At 41.9% G+C, this 24,130-nt stretch overlaps 2 protein-coding genes across 5 annotated transcripts in view; one reads left to right on the top strand and one right to left on the bottom strand.

Moving 5' to 3' along the window:
- The window catches only part of ITFG1 (integrin alpha FG-GAP repeat containing 1), a 210,057-nt gene extending 205,798 nt beyond the window's left edge, over positions 1–4,259 (bottom strand). Inside the window, exons 1-2 of the mRNA XM_075009108.1 lie at positions 4,033–4,259; positions 448–520 (exon numbers count right to left, since the gene is read on the bottom strand). Of these exons, the coding sequence (XP_074865209.1) occupies positions 448–520; positions 4,033–4,204 (245 nt within the window). The 5' untranslated portion in view covers positions 4,205–4,259. The remainder of the gene's footprint in view (positions 1–447; positions 521–4,032) is intronic.
- An 89-nt stretch (positions 4,260–4,348) lies between these two features.
- Positions 4,349–24,130, top strand: part of PHKB (phosphorylase kinase regulatory subunit beta) — a 212,412-nt gene continuing 192,630 nt past the window's right edge. The window contains exons 1-2 of one of the 4 annotated variants that reach the window (XM_075009105.1): positions 4,389–4,520; positions 7,700–7,812. In XM_075009105.1, coding sequence (XP_074865206.1) covers positions 7,758–7,812 — 55 coding nt within the window. In that variant the 5' untranslated portion in view covers positions 4,389–4,520; positions 7,700–7,757. Of the gene's footprint in view, positions 4,521–7,699; positions 7,813–12,955; positions 12,987–24,130 lie in introns of those variants that run through there. The other 3 variants (XM_075009104.1, XM_075009103.1, XM_075009106.1) reach the window with 3 other exon arrangements.

Genomic DNA, 24,130 nt, shown 5'->3' with positions numbered 1-24,130 from the left:
ATATTCAGTTTTCTGTGCATATAGTAGATGGGCATTTGCACAAGAACTGAAAACCAGGCCCTAATTATGTGAGTCCAAGATTGTTCCATCCATCTTACAAGAAAAGCCAAAAACAAAGAAAAAACAAAAACAAAAAGATTTATCTAACTAAATATAAATCCTATGGATTACAGAGTTCTTATTTCTCCAACTTCTCTCAGAAGATGCTTAAAATGTAGGCAAGTGCAAAAAGTACCAAATGGCCTTTCATGACATGATTCAACAGGTTCCTTTTTCAAGTTTAAGTTTGAATTCAATGGACTATAGGAACCATGCAATTAAACAGTCAAAAAAACAACCCAGAAAGGATCCCAGTCATGACACCACTGGATCTTGTTTCCAGATGAGTCTTAACCAAAATTAATACTTCCATACATTAATATGAAAACATTATATATCAATACTTACTTCATTGACAAATTGACTTTGGGTTTGAAATATGGCTCCTTTTGGTCTGCCAGAAAGATAAGTAATTCATTACCTGAAAAGAAAGTGAATATATTGCATTAAATTAATGAGTCAACTCTATTAGGCATTGGTTTTATGATAATGAACACAATATTTAACAAGCTATGATTAAGATGGTTTGCACTTCGAATTATAATTGGTCCTCACAGACAAGAAAAAAGAAATACTCAATGGGTCCATCATGACCAAGTCTCATTTCCTTTTGCTTCAAAAGTGGTAAAAGTAGGATAACATTTTCAATGAGGGCTTTATGAGCTGCTTTTCAAACTGAAGTGAACTTAAAAACACACATACACAATGACAACACATTTTTGCTCTGGTCAAATCAGATGCTTGTTCAGATTTTTGAAGCAGAATCAGAATAGCTATCTTGGGCTTTTTATTTAGTCAGTGGAAATGAAAAGGTGAAAAATGCCTAGGCTCAGCTGCATGTTCTGGCTTTTTGTGATACTGCTATATTACGGTTTGGATTTATTTAACATACATAGTGCGGTTTTGAGATGCTGTGCCTGATAATTGGCTACATACAAGAGCAAAATTTTCCAGTGCTGTTGCATTAGTATAATTTTGGGTCTAAATAATCTTGATGCACTAGGAACAGCTAAACTTGTTCTCTGATGATATAACTTGAAGGCTTGAGTGCAAAAAACCTAAAGATGCAGGTATTGCCAGTTTTTTGAGTTAGTTCTGGTGTAAGATTGATCATTCTTCTTCTAGGTAACTAAGAGAATGGGAAACAAGTTACCATGGAATCACTGTTGTCTGAAGCTAATTAAGAAACAGACTTTCAATCAGGAGCAACATGTGTCTACCAAAATTAACCTGAGAAAGATTAGAGCAAAGAACTTTTTATTCAGGCACTGCTCCTAGAGCTCTAATCTCATGTACTTCCAACATATATCAGCCTGCCCACCAACCCATTTTGTACTTGTCTTCAAACAACAGGCCTATTGTTGCTAATATTTGTTAGTTTTCACAAGCCTTCTGTGAATGAAATCTAATGTTGAGATAATGCAAATAATCCCTCTGGAAAGAACAATACTTATTTATTTTAGATGGACTTTTCCAGATGCCAAACCAAAAAAAGTACAATATGTGTTTGTAATTCAGCCATGCAGAAGCAACAATACGTTCATCATTGGATGTAAAAAACTGATGTTTACACAAACACACACCCTGAAAATCAGCTAAATATAAAATACTTTTAATATAATCATAAAATTAGCAGTATTCCTTAACTCTAAAAATTAAATCTATTCACTCCATATTACAGTTGAGCATTTCCATATAACCTTACTTAGGACTGCTAGCATTTAAACAACCCAAGTAGATTCCAAAATTAATTCATATCTTTGTTTTCTCGTGCTTATTTGATATCCATTTCCTGAAAAGCTGAATGAGCAGAACATGAAAAAAATCTTATAGCCGAGTTTTGTTTTGTTTTTTAAATCGCAGTTGGGCATCTGCAAAAAATGAAATTTGGTTAGAGAATTATGTGGCTTGCCATTTTTATGTACCCATTGCCAATGCCCTCTTTTAGCATGGAAAGAGGTCTTTAATCTCAACATCAGTAGTTTGGTTCACATATACATACACAATAGAGATTACAGATTGTTACAATTTGGCAGCTGTTGTGCTGCCTACATGAAACTTAACCCCAGCAGGTGGACTGTCCAATCAAACTATATAATTTGAGTCCAAGAGCTCATTTAGACTAGACTCCCAGAGAACTCTCTAAAGGCCAGAGCTAAATGGGAAATGATTTACCACATGATGCACTTTTTCCCCCACAATCGGCTGACATATTAGCAAGACAAATAAGAAAGTTTGCCCTATCACAACCCTTATTTACATTTTCTGTCTTTGCAGTAAGATATTTATAGTTCAATTCATAACCATTAAGTTTATTTAAAAGTAAAAATGATCTTCCAGTATTTAATAATATTTTAAAATTCTTAAGCATGTAGGTTGAAAGAATTCTTTAAACAAAGTTACTATAAAGGGTTTCAAGCCTCAAAGGAGCAAGTCAAAAATGATCACCACTTGAGATCTGTCCTGCAGCTTAGAAAGTCACAGAATCACAGGGACTGGAAGGGAACTTGAGAGATCATCTAGTCCAGTCCCCTGATACAGATCATCCCATATAGCTGTTTTATCTAACCTTCGCTTCAAAATCTCCAGTAATGAAGATTCTATCATTTTACCGGGCAATTTATTCCAGTACTCCATCACCTGACTTAAGAAGTGTTTCCCTATTGTGCAACTTGCCTCTCTGGCTGCAATTAAAGCCTACTGTTTCTTGCCCTAGCCACAGAATTTAAAGAAAACAATCTTTCTCGTGACTCCTTATAACCATTTTTATGCATTTGAAAAACTTATATTTCCCTCCACTCTTCTCTTCTCTAGACTAAACCCTTTTCCTCCCTCCTATCTTCCCCATGGGTTATATTTTCTAGACCATTTTTGATTATCTTCTCTGGACTTGGCCCAATTTGTTTACATATTTCCTGAAAGGTAGCATCCAAAACTGGGCATAATACTCCAGTTGAGGACTAATCAGCATGAAGTAAAATCGAAGAATTTCTTTTTACAATGCACTTACACAACTCCTAATATATTCCAGAGTGACATTCCAGCATCCAATTTCCTGCAGCAGTGTTAAACTGTTGACTCATATTTAGCTTGCCATCCACTATGTCCCACAGGTCCCTTTCCACAGTACTCCTTTCTAAGTAGTCATTTCCCATTTTGTATGGGTGACACTGATTATTCCATCCTAACTGGGGTACTTTGCATTTGCCTTTACTGAATTTCATCCTAGTTATTTTAGACCATTTCTCTAGTTTATCCAGATCATTTTGAATTTTGATTCTATCCTCCATAGTATTTGAAGCTACTCCCAGCCATTTATCATCTGCAAACTTGATAAGTACACTCTCTATGCCATTACTTAAATCACAGATGAAGATACTAAACAGAACCCAAAACTGGATGTGTGTGGGATCCCACTAAACATGCCCTTCCCTTTGACTGTGAACCACTGATAACTGAAAGACCTGAAATTACTTCAGTCTTTGTTATGCCCATCTTCAGTATAACGCTGATTGTAGGGTAAAGACACAACTATTAAATGACATTTTAGAGACTACAAGACGCTGACAGTACAATATTGCCCTTAAGTCTCCTATTGACAAATGTCAATATTATTTCACAGAGATGAGAAAGCCTTGGTGACCCGGCTTGTAAACACTTACATCCTATCATGCGACCCCCACTGGAATTAGGAATTAACTTGGGTTAGTCTCAAGAACATTAATATGCACGAGTGACCACCACTACTCAGTCCCCTACTAAATAATAGATATAAATAATGGGCCGGCGCGTATGGTGTACTGTACACCATCCCCCAGCGAGGTGCATCAGAGACGTTTCAGTGACCTGTAGAGGGGGAGCAGCCCATTACCTTGAGCGGCTACGAGCGCCCCCCTCTTCTCCCCCATCCCCGCTCTCCAGCCCCACACTTACCCCCTCTCACCACGAACAGGTCCGTCTGCTTATCCGCGTTAAAGTCCCCGAAGGCCGCCAAGGTCCCGAAGGCCTCGGCCCCGAAGAGCTGGGCGGTGACGTTCTGCAGCCCCTGGCCAGCCCTCAGCAGCCCCAGGAGCAAGAAGAGCCCAAACAGGTAGCAGCGACCCATCCTCTAGTCCCAGCTACCCACACCCTGCGAGCCGTCGCCGCCACCGCCAGCATCACTTACGGCAGTGAGGGAGGGGGTCGTCACAATCCCCTCTTCACTTCCGTGAGTGGACGAGCATCTTTACGACAGTGTCGCGAGTCTGTTTACGGCCGGCCGGAGTAGCCGGGAAGGGGCCGTGCTGTCTCGGCTCCTTGCGCTGGACTCAGCGCGCGGGGACTGGGAGGGGAGGAGCGGTGGCTCGTCCGCGCGATGGCGGCGCATCTGGCAGACGTGAGCTGGAGGATGTTGGAGCTGCGAGCCCGGTGCAAGCGCTCAGGTCTGACCCCTCGGCCTGGACGGGGTGGGGGCTGCGGGGGCTGTTTGCTTGCGCCTTGTCCCTTTCTCCTCCTAGTAGCCAGTGGCCTAACGCCTCTCCAACCGTCTCCGCTCTGTCGCCGGCGCCTCAGCTGTGGCTGTCACTATTCCTGGCTTGCCTGGGCCTCCGCAGCTGCGCAAGTCACTCAGCGGCGCGCTGGCTCTGAAGTCACAAGTGCTGCTGCTGTTGCTCCTGCACGGTTTTCTCCTCACCTCCGTACCGCACGCTGGTTACATCTGAGAGAAAGTTTGAGGCTTGTTATGATTCCTCGCATTTTTTAGCTCCGTGGTGCGCTGCCCCGTTAAACTAGCTTCTTCCCTACTGTCATAATCACCGCCCGGGATGTAGGACCCCGCGCTTGTAGAGTAAACTTAGTTACCTTTCTAAAGCCGAAGTTTTAACTTTTGCAGACTTGTTTTGTGTTTGTTTAATCCTCACGCCTTACACAATAAAAACAAAAACCATAGCCGAGCTCATTCGTTAGGAAATACATTGTTATGGGTTAAAATTAAGGTAATTGAAAAGATCTGCTACTCTGCTGATGCATAAGTTTACTGAGACACTTGAAAGTCATGAGTTTAATGAGACATTTAAATTTGAATGTTCAGCTCCAGTGCATGTGGTAAATGAAAATGTTGTGTATCCCACATTGTGTTAGACAAGCTGCTGAACAATAATATATTCTGAAATCACTACTGTTTTCTTACAACAAAAACATGAGCTTTTTTTCTAATTTTGGTGAGAACAGATCACACTTGCGTCCCGCTTCCCTGAGATGAATAAAAAACCTTATTGCTTTTGAAAACCAGTTTGAAGTTACTTGTTGCAATCTAAAATTGCTTCCTTAAAGTTCAGCGTGACACAAAAAGTTAGGTCTGTATTCATAGAAATCATTCGGATAGTTACTAGAAGAATTCAGAATTCTGATTTCACTGTACTAGTAAAACATATAAAATGGTCAACACACTTTATGACCAAGCATAGTTTTGAAATGTTGCTATTTAAAAGGAAAAGCATACTTACCATATAACCATATACTGGAGTGTGACATAAATGCAGTCATTTTTGCTTGTTTAAAAGGAAATTACAAATTATTTACACACGTTACATATTTTAATGGAACGTTCAGCAAAACTTAAGTGTGACTCAAGCTTAGTCATAAGAGTTAGACTCACATTTTAGAATATACCCTAGAAAATGAAATAACATTGAGTCCCCAGTCCTGCAAACTGCTTTCATACTTTCTCCAGTTAATTGTTACAAGTATGAAAGGGAATTTTTGCCAATAAAAACTTAAGTACGGATGAATTAAATAAGTGATTGTATTAATAGTGGTATGGTACTAGGTAATTCCCATAGTTTGACCTGTATAGGGTGTCCTTGACTCCAACAGGATTCCATATATATGTAAGAGGGAAGACTGCACAGATTCATCTGCAGGATCAGTTCGTAGTTTTCAGCATCAGTTATGTGAAAACTCTAGCTTGTTTCTGTTTGGTGAGTAAACACACGAACAAGATACTAATTCAAATAATTACTGCTCTCAGCATTGTAATCATGGTATAGTAGTGCAGAAGCAAATCAACCTGTAGATCACTTGTAGCCAAAAGATTACAGGATTGTAATAGCTGTTTAACTATAGTAGACCCCTGACTTACACGAGGGTTGCCTTCTTGCAACCCCTGCATAAGTCAAATTTCTCACACAATGTGGGGAGCCAGTAAACAGAGGAGGGCACCAGCCCTGCTTAGTTTTGTGGCTCTAAGGAGTGGAGGGGAGCTGGGGTGAAGGCATCAACCTGGCTCCCGGCTTCCCTCTGCTTGCGGGAGCCAGAAAACTGACCAGCACACTGCAGTTCAGTTTCCTGACTCTTACACAGAGGCCGGGAGCCAGGAACAAGGTGGCAGCCTGGTTCCAAGCTCCCCTCTGCTGGTGGGAGCCAGGAAACTGAGCATGCTGCTGGCATGACTTCTCACCAGCTTCTCTCAACAAGGGGAAGTTGGAGAGAAGCTGAAGGGGCATGGGTGTCCCCCAGCTGGGAGAAGCTGCGCCTGGCAGACGCTGCTGAGGCATGCCACAGCCATGTCTGTCTTTCTCTCCTACTTCCCCCAGCTGAGAGGAGCCGAGCCAGACAGCTGCAGCATGGCTTTTCCCAGCTGGGGGAAGCCAGGGAGAAGCCATGCAACTGTGCCCGCCTCCCGGCTTCCCCCAACTGCGGTGCTGTCTTTCCACCCTGCTTCCCCCTGTTGGGGGAGCCAGGCAGGCAGACAACTGCAGAGTGGCTTTGAGTTGCACTTAACTTGGGTTAATCCAAGTTAAGCGCAACTCAAAGTTGTGCATTTCAGGGGTTTACTGTATTTATCACTTGTTTTGTGTTCGTGTAAAAATTGAATATTTACTATTAATGGAAGAAGGAATGCTTTTCTTCTGCATCAAGGAGTGGGCAGTAGCTATTACAGGCCAGGAAAGGTTAAGCTTCCCCAAAGAGCCTGTGTGGCCCCACCAATGCTCTACCACCAGCCCTGCCCCTTCTGCTTCTTATCCAAGCTCTTTGCCTCCTCCCCTGTAGTCAGGCCCCAAGCCAGGGCCGAATGTGGCTCCATCAGCTCCAGCTACCCAGTGGTAGGGGTGGGGAAGGGCCTGACAGTTTCAGGGGGGTTCTGGACCCTGGTGGGGGAAAGGGACAGTCAGGGCCTCTGGCAGAAGGGACAGATCAGGGGACATCCTTCCAAAGCCAGTGGTTCAGTGCCATTATTGATTTGGGATTTATTTAATTATGAAGTAGAATATGCTATGGGGTTTAGCCTGCACATATTGATGCTGACTACACTTGTGCAGGATAAGGTCCTAGAAAGAGTAAATATCTGAAACAATGTTATGAAGTAATCGGAAAATTTACTGCAAAATAAAGTATTAGTTTTCTGTAATATTCAATGTGGAAAGATTGTGTAAATCTGGATTGTGTTTCTTTATTAGATGTTTATTAAAGTTAAGGCACAAGAAAATCAAATTTACAGTATAAAAGGGAAAACAAATAATTAAGCTTAATTGTCCCTTTGTGCAGTGCATCATGTTAATAACTCTGCTAACACTGCTTTCACTTAATTTAATGCTGATTGCTTCTAACCCTCACTGGACAGTTTTGAGAATTGCTGTAGTTTAGCCTGAGACGTTTGTGATTAGCTGCATCGTTTCGAAATGGCCAGTTTGGACAATGACAGAGCCAGCTCTGCACGTACTTTCTCAAGGTTTGGTAAGTGTGTTGTCTTTCCTTTTTCATGTTTTTGTGCCTTCTGTTTTGAAAAGTGTGATTGCTTGTTGCTGCTTTCTTGCAATGTTAACATAAAAATGATATATCCGTTTTATATTTATTTTGTACTCACAGTTCTCTTATTTATAATGTTTGAAGCAAAATTTAGGCCTAAGGTTTGTGCTTGTTGTGGGAAAAGCATTCTACTTTTGGAATGCCCACTTTTCAGAACGGGAAAAATATCCTTAGTTGTGCTCGTTTTTATGTCTTTTTGTTGTGCATCATGTATTTTATGGCGACAGTCTTGGATATGAATTTTAATGAAAGTTGAGTCAGAAGTTATTGTTAGAACATGGTTTAGATTCTATTTTATAGTATTAAACAACGAAGAGTATCCTTTTTTTAAGAATATCTCCTGTAGTTAGCTACAGTCTTAAGGTTTGTCTACGATTGAAAGACAAATTGGATTACAATACAATGCGAATTTAAAGCACAGTATCTCTTTACAAACAGTTCCTTGAATGGATATTCTTATTCTGGAAAAAAAGAGAGTATTTTCCTAGTTTAGCTTAATCTCCTAGATAATGTAGTAGCACCACATATTTTCAGTGGTGATTTTTAGCTGCACCTGAAAGATTTTCTCCTGCCCACTGCACAGATCCCAACAGAGGATCCACTTCAGTTTAACTTCAGTTGTACTTTTTCTTTCTTCCACCTTTCTTTGTTAAAGGAGCTGCTTCAACTCTTAGCACTATCTTCCTATCTGTGTTGTAGCAAGTTCGAGACTTGTTGGAAAATGCTTGTGTTAGAATCATAGACTACTAGAACCGGAAGGGACCTGAAGATGTCATCAAGTTCAGTTCCCTGCCTTCATGGCAGTACGAAGAATCATCTACGTTAATGGGTTTCTAGAATAAACTCCTGAATGTTTACTTTATTGTTCTGCAGTTCTAGTGTCATTAGTTACCGAAATTTCTGAAATACAATGATGATATCCAAGTACAGTGGATTACATAAACTTTTATTTATTTCAGAAGATGCCGAGTGTATAAAATGTAACACAAGAAACATGTTTGGAATTGGTTTCTCTGTCTTGCAAGGCAGTAATAGAGGTCTCAAAAGATTTTAACATGAATGAAACAAGGGTCCATTGACAGAAGTTAGTTTAATTTCTTAAAATAGTAAAATGGACATTTTTCATTTGAACAATATTGCAAGTCTTGCAAACTCCAAAAATCTTAACTGTTTTCAAAGGCAATTCTGTTTCTCTTACAATGGCATACTTTGAGGAATAGACTAGCAGAATATATTGTATATTTTCCTCCTCAATATGTAATTACAAACACACTATATGTATAGACATGTACAAAATTCTTTATTACAAAAGTCAATTTAAGATTTTGGTCCCTTTGAAACAAAATTTTTAGATTTTATTTTGAACTGGTTCCTGTAACTAAACTCTGAAATGAATTAAAATAATTCAGTGGTTTTTTTTCCGCCCTCCGGGCTAAAGATAATTATGAGTTTTCCTGAGTTAGTAATTCTGATTTGTATTCTCCTATACTAATAGTTGAATTTGGTTTTCAATTTTACTTGATAAATTGCTACATCTCATTTCTGAAGTATTTATTTTGGAAATGGTGAAAAGTTAATTCAAATAGCTTTACAAAGAAGAATTCTTTGCAGTATAGGCCCATATCATTACCTTTATATGTTAAACATATAGGCTGTGTCTACCCAGGCACAAATCTTCGAAAAAGCCATATTTCGAAGATTACTAATGAGGTGCTGAATTGAATATTCAGCACCTCATTAGCATTAGGACGCTTCCAGCCACGGAGCTTAGAAAGCGCTGCTTTAGAAAGCGTGTGGCTACACAGGGGTCCTTTTCGAAAGGACCCGCACCTTTTGAAATCCCCTTATTCCGATTAGTGATCAGGATAAGGGGATTTCGAAAGGTGCAGGGTCCTTTCGAAAAGGACCCCCGTGTAGCCGCGCCGAGCTGCGCGCTTTTGAAAGCAGCGCTTTCAAAGCGGCGCGGCCGGAAGCATCCCAATGCTAATGAGGCGCTGAATATTCAGTTCAGCGCCTCATTAGTAATCTTCGAAATGGCCATTAGCATGGCTGTTTCAAAGATTTGTGCCTGTGTAGACACAGCCACACAGTAAATCCCTGATTATCCGACATAAATAGGACTAATGGATGGTTGGATAACCTGAAATGTTACATAGTTGGGGGCAGGTTGCCAGGTGGTTGGGGCCTGCTCCTTAGGATGGGCTGCCATGGGGTCAGCTCACTGGGGTTAGCTTTCCACTGCCTGGGGTTGGCTCCCTGGGCAGGCTGCCACAGGGGTGCTGCTGGCTATGATTATCTGACCACCGGTTAGCCAACATTCCATTTTATCTGACACTGCCCATGGTGGTGTTGGGTACAACAATGTTGGATAACCAGGGATCTGATGATTGGGGTTCTACTGTATTTACAATTCCTGTGAAAACTGGGCTGTTTGGCTTACAACTTTGATCTCAAGTTTCGGGTATCAGAGCTAGTCAGGCATTGTAGGATATTATAGCTGTCTGTTTTAGGGCTTTTTACTGCTTCCTAGCAGAGTAGTATTGGAGTGCCTTTTGACTAAACTCAACAGCAATCCTGAAGTTTATGACAGACTTCCTGAAGTCTCTGTCATTTCTCCTTTTTTGGGGATGAGACTCTGCTTGTGGTCATGTTTGTGAGTTGTTTGAGATTTAGAAAAAAAAGAGTGTTTATATTGTGTCACTTAAAGTGGAAAATTGTCACTTGAATGGGATGTAGGCGGTCATCCTTAGGGATTAAAGCAGGAGTCAGGCAAGAATTGGAGCTGCTGGTCACAAGTGGTGGAATTCTTTGCCACTGCATATGCAAGATACAGGTCCCCTGCAGATTTGCTTCCCTGCAGAAAAATGACTTTCTGACAAGGAAGTAAAGAGAAATCGTGAGAAGTCATGTCCTTTCCGAGCAGCACAGAAGCTTAATGTTGAGTGCCTGGAACAGCTGATGGAGAGGTAAACTGTAGGGCTGAGGATTGTCTGGACAATGCTGGACCCCAGCCTCCATATCCACATCCTGCTACCTGTATCCAGAATCTCTGCAGGCAAAATCCTACTCCACTAAGCCTCACCCCTTGCATACAGAATTGCCCCTGCACCAAGACGCGCGCCCCCCACTCCGAATCCCACCCTCATACAGATGTACCTTCGCCAACCTCCTCCTCCCTCTACCCAGACCACTCCCTGCTATGCCCCCTGCATTTGAATCCCCACTCTTGCTCCCAGACCAATGCAGTGAGCACTCTGACAAGGTCCACCTCCTATGTATCTGGACCACCTTGACAAGCCTGACATACCTAGGAGGTGATCTCACTGAGCCTCAATTAGCTGCATCAGACTTCCACCCAACCAAGACCTAGTCCAAAATTTGTACATGCCTGCTGAGTCCCCTAAACCTAGACTCCTTTGATGGAGCCCTAGTCGCCTTCCCCGACCCACCTATATAATCGCGTTGACCTTGCAGTTAAATCCCATCATCAATGAGCTCCTGTGCATCCAGATCCCACTGAGCCATATGCAATGAGATTGCACCCCACACTTTGCTCTTACCTCATATCTAGATCCCCCGTATTGAGGCCCTCCACATTTTGAGCCTTTCTGTCTGTAGCTGAGTTATGCTGAACTAAAATAGGGTAATTAGCTTATGACATGATCATTATGGTCTGTGGCTATGATGTTCCAAAATAAGGGCCATGTATTGTTTAATTTAAAATAAGAAAATAACGCTCAGTGACAACTAGAAACTCTCTAGATTTTTCTTACTGTAGCTTTCTGTATTGTGTGTGTGAATGATCGAGTCAAAACCTAGTTAACTAATTAAACAAGCCATAAGGACTAAACTTTTCTTCTAGCAACATCCGACAGGGTAAGCAGCTTGGGAATTTACTTGTCAAATTGTAGTTATGCTAAAAGACATAGAGAAGGTCTTGAAGAATGATGTACAGGTTAGGCCTCTGTAATCCAGCACCCTTGGGACCTCACTGGTGCTAGAAGAAAGATTTTTGCCCGACCATGGGAGGTCAATATTGTCTAGCAGCATTACCAACACTTCCACTGCTTACTGGACTCTTAGAAGACATGTAGGTTAAATACAGCTAAATAACAGCACAAAACACTTTGAGCCGGGACTGGTGGCTAGAAACAAACTCTATGGGACCATGGGAAACTTGGCCATACCCGTGATAAGAGGTCATCCCGTTAACTAAAATCATGCCAGATTACGGATGTTGCCTGACAAGAGAGTTCCGAATTTCAACCTGTATTGTAAAGTGAATTATTTATTTCAGTAACTAGTTCATCCACTCAGCCATATCCACAAAATTTTCTCCAAATAAGCAGTTTTCCTTATGATGTTTCATTCTTGCAGCTAGGTCCTACGTCTTTTCTTTTTCCTCTCCCCACTGCTTACACTTGACACATTTTCCTTTTTTTAGTCAGGGAACAAATTTCTTCGAAATATTCCCGGATAGGTTCTCTTTTACAGTCCAGAAGCCAGGGCAGTTTTTCTGTGGCAAAAGCATGGGGGAATATAGGAGGGGGAGTGTGTCTGCATGCGTAGAATAACTTCTCCTCTTCTTTCAGTCCACTCTACTCTTGCTTTACATGCTGCCTCCATCCTTTTCTGTATATTGTTTTTGTTTTTAAGACAATATCTTAACTAACTCTGTTTCTGTGCTTGGCCAAGGTCTACAACCACATGAGCACAGAACAAAAACTTCCTGTCCAGCTTGTGTATTTTTTGCATGTTACTTTTTAGTTTACCTAGCAATAGAAATTGAAAGCCCAGAGCTTTAAAGAAGCAAAAGTCAGTAGTTAGAGGGAACAGACTAGAGCCATTAATTCATTTTTTGAGACTTTAAGTGAATGTGTGGCGTGTTTGTGATGAGATTTAATCCTGTTATTTTTAAGTAAGAAATTTAGTATTTTATTGGTGATATAAAAATAAAAAAGTCCAATTTAAATAAAAAAATCCGATTTTCTTTTTTTATATGTAATTGATTTTTATCCACTCTGGTTGGGGGGTGCCAGGTGATCTCCTGCCTCCATGAAGTTGGAGGCCTGTGCTCCCTGCCAGCATGCTGAAGTTTCCAGGTTTGTATTTTGACATTCTCAAAATTTTAAAATATGGCGTGCAGAATTGTTTGAGAGGCCAGATGTGAGAGCTGAATGTCAGTGCTGACCTAAGGAGTTGGAATAAAGGTCAGAAATGGAGTCAGAAGCCGGGTGTCAGAACCAAGGGTCAGAGCCTAAGTCAAAAGTCTGGAACTGTGAATCTTAGCTGCACTATCTGGGCTGAAAAAAGGCTGGGGAAAAAACAGGCACAGGAATTGTTGCAGCCATGTTCAAATGCTTTGAACATCCAGCATCCTGTTGCTAGTTGTAAGACCAGGTCTTCTGATCCCCCTCGTTTGGACAGTTTGGCCAATCAGGTGGCTCAGTTGGGCCCAACTATACCCCTTACAATGCCTGTGTTTTAAACTAGCAGGTAAGCAGGATATCTGCAAGTTCTTATTCATGACAAAAGGCTTTTCTGAAGAGGAATATTTTCAACAGAGTAATTTAAAAAGAGAAGCCTAACTTCGTAAGTTACAGGACAATTTATGAAGAGTTGCTGGAAGGTTGAAAGCATCCTTGATGTATGCTAACGCAGGAGCCAAGGTTATTGTTAAAAGCAATAATCCATCCAACTTTAAAGTGGAAATAAGAGCAGATACAGATATAACTGGTTCTCACTGAAATAGTTTGGTTCCTCTATTAGATAACAGATGTATTGGAAACCACAAGGACAAGATTTAAAAGACCCATTAAAATGTCTTGCTTTACGCCATGGGTGTCCAGCCTTTTGGCTTGCCTGGGCCACATTAAGTGAAGAGGAATTGTCTTGGGCCGCATATAAAATATGTAATATAGTTAATGTATATAAATAACATAATAATGTTAAAAGTTTACGATCTTGTGGGGCTGCATTACTAGCTGTCCAGGGCCGCATGTGGCCCGTGGGTTGGACACGCCTGCTTTAAGCCTTTTCTAGGAGAGCGTGGTGAACAAGATATCAGTTATCTTTACAGGATACAGTGCTGGTCAACCCTGACTGTTTTAGATTATTTCAAAAGGCATGTGTGAAAGTTCACCAGCAAGACGCATCAAGAAGATGCCAATGCCTCTACTTGTTAAAGAAAATGAATGATTGCAGTGTTTGGAGTTTGGTACACAGCTTTTAGGCAGTTACCTAAATCCAGAGTGATCTTCTATCAGTTATGTGCTTTTGACTTAAACAACAGGTGCTTAAATTAGCAAACTCTTCGTATACATTCATGTAGCATTTTTCACTGGAGTGATTGATTTGAAATATGTGTGAGTTGAAAAGTCTAGAATTTTATCTTCCCAGTCCCAATTATTGAAATATGGTTTTGTTCTTTTCAATAATTCATAATTAGCATGTATAATACAGATATGTGTGCTCACTGAGGATGAATATGGAGGTAAATAGTCGTTCATCACTTGAATTGATTTTAAGTCCAGTTTATTCCCATAGTTTTTGATTCAGTAAACATCCATTGAGGGTAAAAGTTTGACTTTTTGATGGAGGGTAAAGATAGAAGATTATAGTGTCGTGGGATAAATTAGGAGTTGCACAGATGATACAGATTAAATTACGGAAACATGAGAGAGGGCTACTACACAGTTTAATCACAGGTTTAGTCTGGCGTTCCATATTCTGCATGAAATATGCTGATATGAACATGACATAACTGAGAGATACATTATGCCAAATGCCTAAATCTAAGATATGAAAGGTTGTGATTTACTGAATATGATTATCCTATTTGTATGCATCTATCATTTCTGTATCTGGAGTTAGGAATGAGGATTGTGGATTTATATTACCAATGTACTTCTGCTGGGTAAAGCCTACTACTGGCTGTTTAGGTACAACATTAGGGAAAAAAGAAAACAAAAATAAAAATTTAAAAAAAAACCCTGACAGTGCTGATAGCCCATCAGCAAGAGATAATAGACTGTGAAAGAATTTAGTCTTTCAGTGAGCATGTGGGTCAGCCTATGAAGAATGGCTACAGGGACCCTATACTGATGTGACCATGTCACCAAATACCAGAACCCTTCTTGAGTTCTATACCTTTCCAGCAGAAGTGGTGAGGAGGTAGGGAGAGATTAAACTCGAAAACAAAGGGCTCTCACCTTATGCAAATCCCATTAAGAGTGGGGAATGAGGTAATCAAGGTCATCCAGCAGGGATCTATGCTCTGAGATGATCAGTCCACCAGCAGTCTATTTAGTGGGTCTAGTGAAGACCCAGCAATTCGACCCCAGATCGCTAGCTGGAGTTGCATACCTTAGATCAACTTTCTGTGACAGTGTAGACACAGGCTAAGGGTGAACTGTGGGAAGGAACTGGGCCCAGGCTGGAAGGGTGTATGGTCTATGAAGAAGATTTAGACCCATATTTAGGGTGAGAACTCGCAAGTAATTAGTTTCTTTGTTGTTTCTACATTAGGTTTCATGCTTTATATTATTTTCTTGGCAAACAGAATAAAGCAGATGAATACTTTTTTGACCACTTCAGTACACCTTTTTATAGTCAGTAAACTTATTTTTGGTGAAAATGTAACCCAATTTATGTATCAGAGGGGTAGCCGTGTTAGTCTGGATCTGTAGCAGCAACGAAGGGTCCTGTGGCACCTTATAGACTAACAGACTCTAAACTTTTCTGTTAGTCTATAACCCAATTTATGTAATTTCTAGTGGCGTGTGAAGGGCAAGAGTCTTCTCCCTTCACACTGAGGAAAAGCAAACTTTGTGTGAATTTGGGTTTGTAGCCCAATAGGGATGGACGTGTGGGTGCTGGGGCAAATCCCTAAAATTATTTTTTTCAGAGCTTATCTTGGTGTCTGTGCTCCTGCGTCTCAGGGTAGCCCTTCCTGTGAACTTTGATGAAGAAGGCATTAGTATCTGGTTCAGCAAGCCTGGATATAAGGGAGGCCCAGGCTGGCAGAAGAGGCTGACTCAGTGATAAATAAGCATCTCAGTAGTCATCACAGTGCTCACGAACCATCACAGAGTAGAGAATAAGTATTGGACTGGAGATGTGATTAAAGGAGTGAAGGTGATAGAGAAAATATGGGATGGAATCAGATTTTCTTTCTTAAAGAAAAATCAGCAAAAAAAAAACAAAAAAAAACACAGTAGGGGCAAGTGTCCTGAAAACAGATGAGATCTTACAGGTGCCCCCCATCTGAATACCAAGTTGAATGCATTAGGCTACTATTTGTATTATCAGATGACAGCAGGTGTATATAAGGTGTGTGCGGGTCTGGGAGATGGTGGAAGAGGAGAGAGAAGTTTTGTTGTTTTGTTTTTTTGTTTTTTTTTTTAAAACAGAGAACCCATAAAATAATGGACTCATCTGCTTTGTTGAGTCAATCTGCTGATAAGTTTGCATACTTTCCCCATGTCATCTGCTTTTTTTGTCTGCTAATAAGGTTATGTTTACACATTATTATGTGTACGTGGTCCTCAACAAACATCTGAGTAATGGACAAGTGCAAAAACACCCTATTTGGGGTGGGCGGGGTGGGCGGAAAATCACTTGGGAATCTCTTTTCTGAGGGTATCCTAAACTCCTTTCACCCAGCAGTGGGTAAGCAAACAATGATATTTGATAGCTAGTTGGCTGAGCTGAGCATTCAGGCTTTAGACCTCTCCATTCCTCCCACCATTCCACACGTGTGCATTACACAAAAGCTCACCTAATAAATTATTTTGTTAGTCTTTAAAGTGCTACTTTACTGCTCTTTTGTTTTCATAGTGTATAGATTACCACAGCTTTCTCTCTGTTACCATTACACCAGAGTGTTTAACAAGGAATGGTACTTTATTAAACAGAACAAAAGACGTTTGTAAGCATCATTAATGGATTGGTGTTAGAGTACCCTAACAGCCAGGTACGTCACAGAGATTGTAATCCCTGCATGAAGAGACTTAAAATGTTTGAAAAGTAAAAGATATTGAAAGTCAATTCTCAACCCATAAAAATAAATAAATAAACTCTCTCTCAAACAAATCTAGCTGAACACTTTTCCCTCCTTAGATCATTTTGGTGATCTTGGGGGAATTTTTCTCAGGGGATTTCATGCACATCCCCTCCACTCCCCCCTTCCGCGTAACTCTTACACAAAAGGGGCCTGCCAGCTCTGACATTTTCAGGTTTGAATCTCTTTAACTGCATCCCATTGGCTCTTGCACATTCAGAGGCCTAACACCTCCCCCCCCCCACACATTAAAACCACTTAACCCTTTTCTTGCTCTCATTTATGACACAGTAATTTTGTGGGTTTTTTTAATTTACCAACTATTGTAGAAGTAAATCAGGCTTTCAGTCTCTAAAGTAAAATTGTAGTCTTTACGGTTGTCTCCTTATTCTCCTATGCTGTCTACCTCCATTTTGGGGTTGGAGTTTAGAGAGGAGGGATAAGTTACCTCACCCCAAGCAATTGTATTTGTTCCTGTCCAGGTTGAAAAGGTATATTTGTGTAGAGAGAGGCAAGTGGCTCTGTGCTGTAATGAGTTGGGCCGAACCAGCACACACCAAGTGATTTTTCTTGCACCTCTTGTAGAGCTGATACTTCCTTTGCTTTTGTTCCTCCAGTAGCAGAGTTACGGTCTGTTTCCTGGATTCATCCTCACCCATAACCTTCTCCCTACACAGGTTAAGAAATATCTGAAGTCCAGAAGATACATGGGAGGGATGTGGAAAGTGTGATTAGTTATGTGTTTTTAGAAACCACTGCAAGTTCTATAAGCAGCTGTACTCACAAGACAGAAAATTGGTAGATGAGCATTTTTATGGATTGGTCACTGCTGCCATAAAAACAAAACACAGTACAAGTAACAATACAGGCATCTGCCATTGCCCAGTGATTAAACAACCATTTTTCCCTCCTTCACCCCCACACCCTTGACCTGCTTCAACCTTATGATTAGTTTCTATAGCAGTTGCTAAGTGCAGTTTGCACTGCTGACAGCAAGGTTAAAAAAAGAATGGGTGCATACGCTCTCAAAAGCAAATGCTGATAAGGGAGATTGAGAGCTCTCAGTAACAGAGGTTTGTAAACAAGCATGAACAGCTGAGAGAAAAGAATTGCCCAATGACCCTTTAATCACATATAGCCAGTCACCCTTCACAGTAGCATCCAACTCTAAAATGATAACTGGTGGAGAAGCCCTGTTAAAATTATCTGTTATGTGAATTGTCACAGGGATGAACATCTAGATGCACAGGCATATGTCATCCTGTGTATTCAAGAACAACAAAAAGTCTTGTGGCACCTTATAGACTAACAGATATTTTGGAGCATAAGCTTTTGTGGGCAAAGACCCGCTTCATCAGATGAATGAATGTCCGGGGGCGGTGGGCGGGTTTGTTCAGAAGGGTATTTAAAGAGTGGGGGCCCAGTAAGGGGGGAGGGCCAGACCTGATAAAACTCAGCTCTGGCCCTCGCCCTTTACTGGTACCCCACTCTTTAAATATCCCTCTGAAACCACCCCCCCATGCATCTGATGAAGAGGGTCTTTGCCCACGAAAGCTTATGCTCCAAAATATCTGTTAGTCTATAAGGCGCCACAAGACTTTTTGTTGTTCTCGAAGCTACAGACTAACGCGGCTACCTCTCTGATCCTGTGTATTGTTGCTGTTCCAAGATAAGTGTATGTATGGCAGCCCTGATTTCACTTGTGGTCACACTCAGCCCAGCCTCAGTGCCCTCTCCTGGTTGTGTTTCGCCCTCTACTACCCTTTTTGTCAGTTCTCCACTACTGACACCTGATGTAAAGTGTATATATATTTTTTCCTTGTCAATAACTAAATGTTTCTAATGTAAATGATCTTGCTAGAATAAAGCAAAATTAACCATTCTGGTTCTAAAATACTGGAATCATTCTGGCTAGCTTGCATTAGACTGAGCTAAAAATATATGCAGCATTCTGCTGGAGCCTTGTTTTTGTGCATTTTGAGTTTTAAGGAATATTTTATCATCTGTAATTTGAAATAGGTATATTTGACAATGTATATGAAATTGATTTTCACTGAAGAGCAATAATAGTGGGATAGTTTGAAAGCAAAAAACACTTATTAGAAAAATGTACCTGCATTATTTAAGAGATTGTATTTTCCAAAAAACAGTGTTATTTTTATGAAGTTAACTTTTATTTTGGATTTCTTAAAAATGGATTGTTAAAAAATTTAGTACTTTTTTTTTTAAATGGGAATTCCAACCTGTGTGTGTGGGGGGTTCTTCCCCATAAGCTCTTATTAGTTACTGTGCATGTCTACACAGAGAGTCTACACACATTTTCCTTTGCTTTGTAGTTAACTTCGAAGTAGGGAGCCCAACTTTGAAGTCCTTATTCCATTCCCAGGAATGTAGTAGCGCCCTACTTCGAAGTTTAACATCCAAGTAGGGTGTGTGTAGATGCTCAACTTCCAAGTTATTTACTTTGAAGTTATTTTTGTAGCGTAGACACAGCCGCTGTTTTTTAACAAAAAGATGAGAATCAATTTGGTTTTCAATAACATTTTCTTCTAGTTTTCAAATCTTAAGCATTGATTTTGTTGTGCCAAAAGAGAGCACTATTCCGCATTTCTCTGTTTTATGTCTTCTCTGTGAGGTTTATTGAGAAACAATTCTATTCCAGGTTCATCCCATTTTTCTGGTTCACGTTGGTTCAGTGTTGGCTCAGTTATGTCAATTTTGAGGACTTGTACCTGATTTGGTGATTCCCTTTTTTTCTGTTTGCTTTTATGGGAGGCAATCCCTTCCCTGGCATGACCAAACTCTTCACATTGTTTTTAAGTTATGATAAAAGGAAGCTATATACTAAATTTAGTAGTCCTAGCACTTACTTTTAAGGCAATGTTCTTGATCAAACAGACAGACTCTCTAAAATATATACAGCAAACCCTCAATTTAACAGAGGGGGGTCCGTTAAACCTGAAAGTCCATTAAATTGGAGGGTTTACTGTTTTCCCCCCCCCATCAGTCCTTCCCTCGAACCCTCCAAAATGCCTATGACTCACTGCAGCTGAACCCAGAACTGTTGCCGTGGCTGGAGACTCTGTCATGGCTGGGGGGCCCTACCACAGAGACGCTGCTGTAGCAGTAGGAAGCATCGCTGCTGGAAACTCCACTGGGGCCTGGAGTAGCTTCCTCTGCAGCTACCACATGCTCCTCTCACCAGTGGTGGGGCATGTACGCAAGCACCATCTGCCTGCTTACGCACCCCATACCGGGGGAGGAGAGCATGGTGGTTCCAGTGGGTGGAAGTGACAGCCTCTCCAGCCACCGCAGTGGTCAATTACCATATGTACTTTTTTGGCCGGGGGGGCGGGCGGTGTTCAGGATTTTGCGGGCCCCAGTTAAGTGAACTTGGGAACAATGGGAGGGGAGGGGGCTGGTGAACATCCATCATTCCTGAAGTCTGCTAAATTGGGGTCCATAAAATCAAGGTTTTACTGTATTAGATTATCATCTATTTTCTCTTTGTATAATAAAGATATTTATTTAGATCTGTTACAACTTAGATTTTCTTTGTGCTTGATTTTGCAATGGGATCATTATGCTAAATTTTATTATTCCAGCCTGTTGCCTTGGAATAGATTGAGATTCTGTTAAAGGATAATTTTACTTCAGGATTTGTTTGGCAGACTGCTCTAGTAGAGAGAGAGAGAGCGCTCTGATGTCTTTAACATTGAACGAAGTCTGAATAAGAAAACTATGTGAAAATGTAATGGATTATTGTTTGTTGTACAAATACATTATTTCTCTCATATCAGTACTTTTTAAGAGTAAGACTGTTACGCTGTAGTCGTTCATGTGTCCTTTTTATCATTTGTCTTGAACATTCAGTTGACATGGTTTTCTATTGTACATTATTAAAAGCTGTCAAATGTCAAATACTTAAATTTAACACTATTGTTTGCCTGTAGGATTCTGATACTTTCATGCTTTTTGTTCCATTTTTATATGTTCAATTCTTAAAATAAACACACTATTATACTTTGTGATGGTAACCTTGTTTTGTTTCTTTGCTGGCCACAGGGAATCACCGATTGCTTGGTGAGTGCAACAGTTAGAACACAGTTTGATCTTTTGGAACTTGAACATTCTTGCAATATGTGTTGTGTGAAGTAAAAGTTCTTCAGTAGGTTTTAAAATAGGCCTTGTGCCAGTCAAATGAGTTGACATATCATTTATAATAGGACATTCTATGGTGAGCATTTGAAAAGTTACATAAAAAGCTAAGTTACACTATATATCTAAATAGATATATAAGGGGAGAGAATGAAGACCGAAGACTGAATATACCATGTGGCAGACACCATTGGGTTAATTGTCTTCAAACTTCAAAAAGATAGCAAAATACTGAGCTATATTGTTTTATTTCCACATTGTAAGAAAACTGCTGTTTCAATTCATGGCTCTTCTCTTGTGTTTTTGCAAGAATCTTGCAAGAATCGCACACAGCTGTGCTTTGAAATTAATACATGTTAACTCCATATTATTTTGACCTTTGATAGACAGGCTAACTGCTACGCCATTTTTTTGGCCTTTATTTAATGTCAAGTGATCTTTCAGGACCTTTTTGTATGTGTACAGGACCAGGAGAAAGCTGAGAGAAGGAAAAACAGATGCAAGCACTTGGGTGGGTAGAGGAGAAGGAGAAAAGATGGAGCAAACAAAGACTCGATTCTGTTCCTGTTTCAAGTTACTGGAATTTTGCCATTTCAGTGGAAACCAAATTTGGCTTATAATGATAGCACACGTGGGTAAACTCATGCTCTCTGTGATATTGATATACAAATAGTTTTATTTGTAAATAAATTCTGTCAGTGTAACAGTGAGGTTACCATCTTTGAAATGGAAAAATAACCAAACAAACTGACACTCTCACTGTACAAAGCAAACCCACTATTAAAGGCAAACACAAAGCAGCTGTACAATGCCCCGCTCCCCGGTTGCCACTTGTGTTATCTTTCTAGATACTACCATATAGCTAAGATTGATAACTTAATGACAAGTGTGTGGTTTAGCAGCGCATTTAGCCAGGCTCTTTGTATCCTGCATTGTTTAGCCAGTTGTCATTGAATGTACAATTTGTGATGTGAGCTTATTTCCCCCCCTACCCCCCCCCCGGGCATATAGTAGGATCACTTGTCCCATCACTCTAATTTTCCATTGTTTAATATGCTTCTTATTTCTCACATGACTCTCTCTCGCTCTCTCTTTCTGAGGCCAGTCAGATACTGGACAGGAGTTAATCCTGTGTACAGTAAGTCCCCACCTTACGTGGATCTGTAGATACACGGATACAGTCAGGTCTCAGAGTTCGTGATTCCAGAGTACGCAGCCCTGCTTGTACGTGGCTGACCCCCAATTCGTACAGTAATCCCCCCACTTTATGGCTTCACGTTGCGAGAAACTCACTTTTACAGAAGTTTCACAGAATGTGAAGCGCTGAGCTCTCAGCCTGCCTTGCTTCCCACAGCTGCAGCAGCTGGGCAGGCTAAGAGCCCCTTCCCCCTCTTCCCAGAGGGTGCCATGTGACGGCTGGGCCAGTTCACCCCCGTTAAACCCCATGCTGGCTCAACCTCCCCCCATCTCCCCCTCCCCATGGCCTCAACTCACCCCCCAACTCTCCCCCACGTGCCCTAGCTTACCTCCCCGGGAGGGGGCTCCAGCCACACGTCTGGGGCTCCCCTCCAGCCCCTGTGGACCAGGGTCCAGCACCTGTGCCCCAACCCCCATGCAACTGGCTCAGCATGTGTGGGGCTCCAAACCCCTGCACTCAGGCACTCTGCCCCGGTGCACCCTGTTCAACCCCTCCCCCACCTGACTCAGCTTCCCCCGCCATGCGTGGGGCTCTGGCTTGAACCCACTTGTGGGGCTCCGGTTCCCAGCCCCTGGTGCACTGCATGGGACCCCAACCCACCCGCCACACTCAACCATGCCGTTCCAGTGCACCCCCCCCATTTCAACCTCCCTGCCTGGCTCAACCCCTTCCCCCATGGCCCCAGCTCACCCCCCTGTGCTTGGGGCTCTTGTTGTCAGCCGCCGCCGGCATGCGCAGGGGCTCTGACTCCCCTGCCAGCTCAATGCACCCATGCCCTGATTCACCCACGTTCAATCCCCCCTGCCTAGCTCACTCCCTGACATGCACTGGACTGTCAGCCACCAGCACGCATGAGCAGGGTCCAGCTGTCAGCCACTGCAGATGCAAGAGGCTCTACCCCCCCAGTTTATCCACCCCATCCCAGTTCAACCCCCACCCACCCCAGCTTACACCCCCGGCACGCAGGGCTCCAGCTTCAACCTGCGCATGGGGCTCCCAACCCCAGGTGTGCGCACGTGCAGGGTTCCAGCTCCAAGCCCCCTACCCACCATCCTCGCATCCCTGGCTCCAGCCCCTTAGCCAGGCTCAACCTCTGCCCCAATCCCCTGCTGCCTGGGTCCAATCCCCTGCGTGCCCCAGCTCAGTTGCACCCTCCCACCCCTCCTGCAGCCCCAACCCACCTCAGATTTGCCATGATAACATCAGGTATGGTGTTTCTGATTGCTTGTAGTCCATCTTTACGTGGCATATTGATGTAGAGAGCTTCTGCATCCAGGGTGGCAAGGATGGCGCTGTCAGGAAAGTTTTTGATATATTGTAATTTCCTCAGGAGGTCAGTGTTATCTCGGAGCTCTCTGGGAGTGCTGGTGGAGTAGGGTTTGAGGAGGATGTCTATATAGCTGGATAGTCCAGTAGTAAGGGTGCCAGTACCCAAAATGATGGGATGTCTGGGGTTTCCAGGTTTATGGATTTTTAGGAAGCAAATACACTCATCCCTCGTTTAACAAGTACTTTACTAATGAGTACTCACTAAAATAAGGAACATATATACCTAACTTTATTCACTATTTGAGTGAACTTCCCCCACTCATATGAGCAGGGTCCCTGGCCAGGGGCAGAAAGACCCACAGTCCTGTAGCTGGAGCTTTCTGCCTCCCTTCCCTCAGACATGCAGCTGTCTGACGGCCCTTAGGCTGAGGGAACAGAGGAAGAAGGCTTTTAGCCTGGTTCCCTCCCCTGCAATGGCAGGAATGTGAAACTGACCAGCCGTGAGCTAGTTTCCCTCCCAAGCCCTTGGGAGACTGGAACCAGCCTGCCCCTAGTTCCCA

The sequence above is a fragment of the Carettochelys insculpta genome, chromosome 14 (assembly GCF_033958435.1).
Source record: "Carettochelys insculpta isolate YL-2023 chromosome 14, ASM3395843v1, whole genome shotgun sequence".
In the NCBI taxonomy this organism is placed as follows: domain Eukaryota; kingdom Metazoa; phylum Chordata; order Testudines; family Carettochelyidae; genus Carettochelys; species Carettochelys insculpta.
This window is presented reverse-complemented; position numbering and strand designations above follow the sequence as displayed.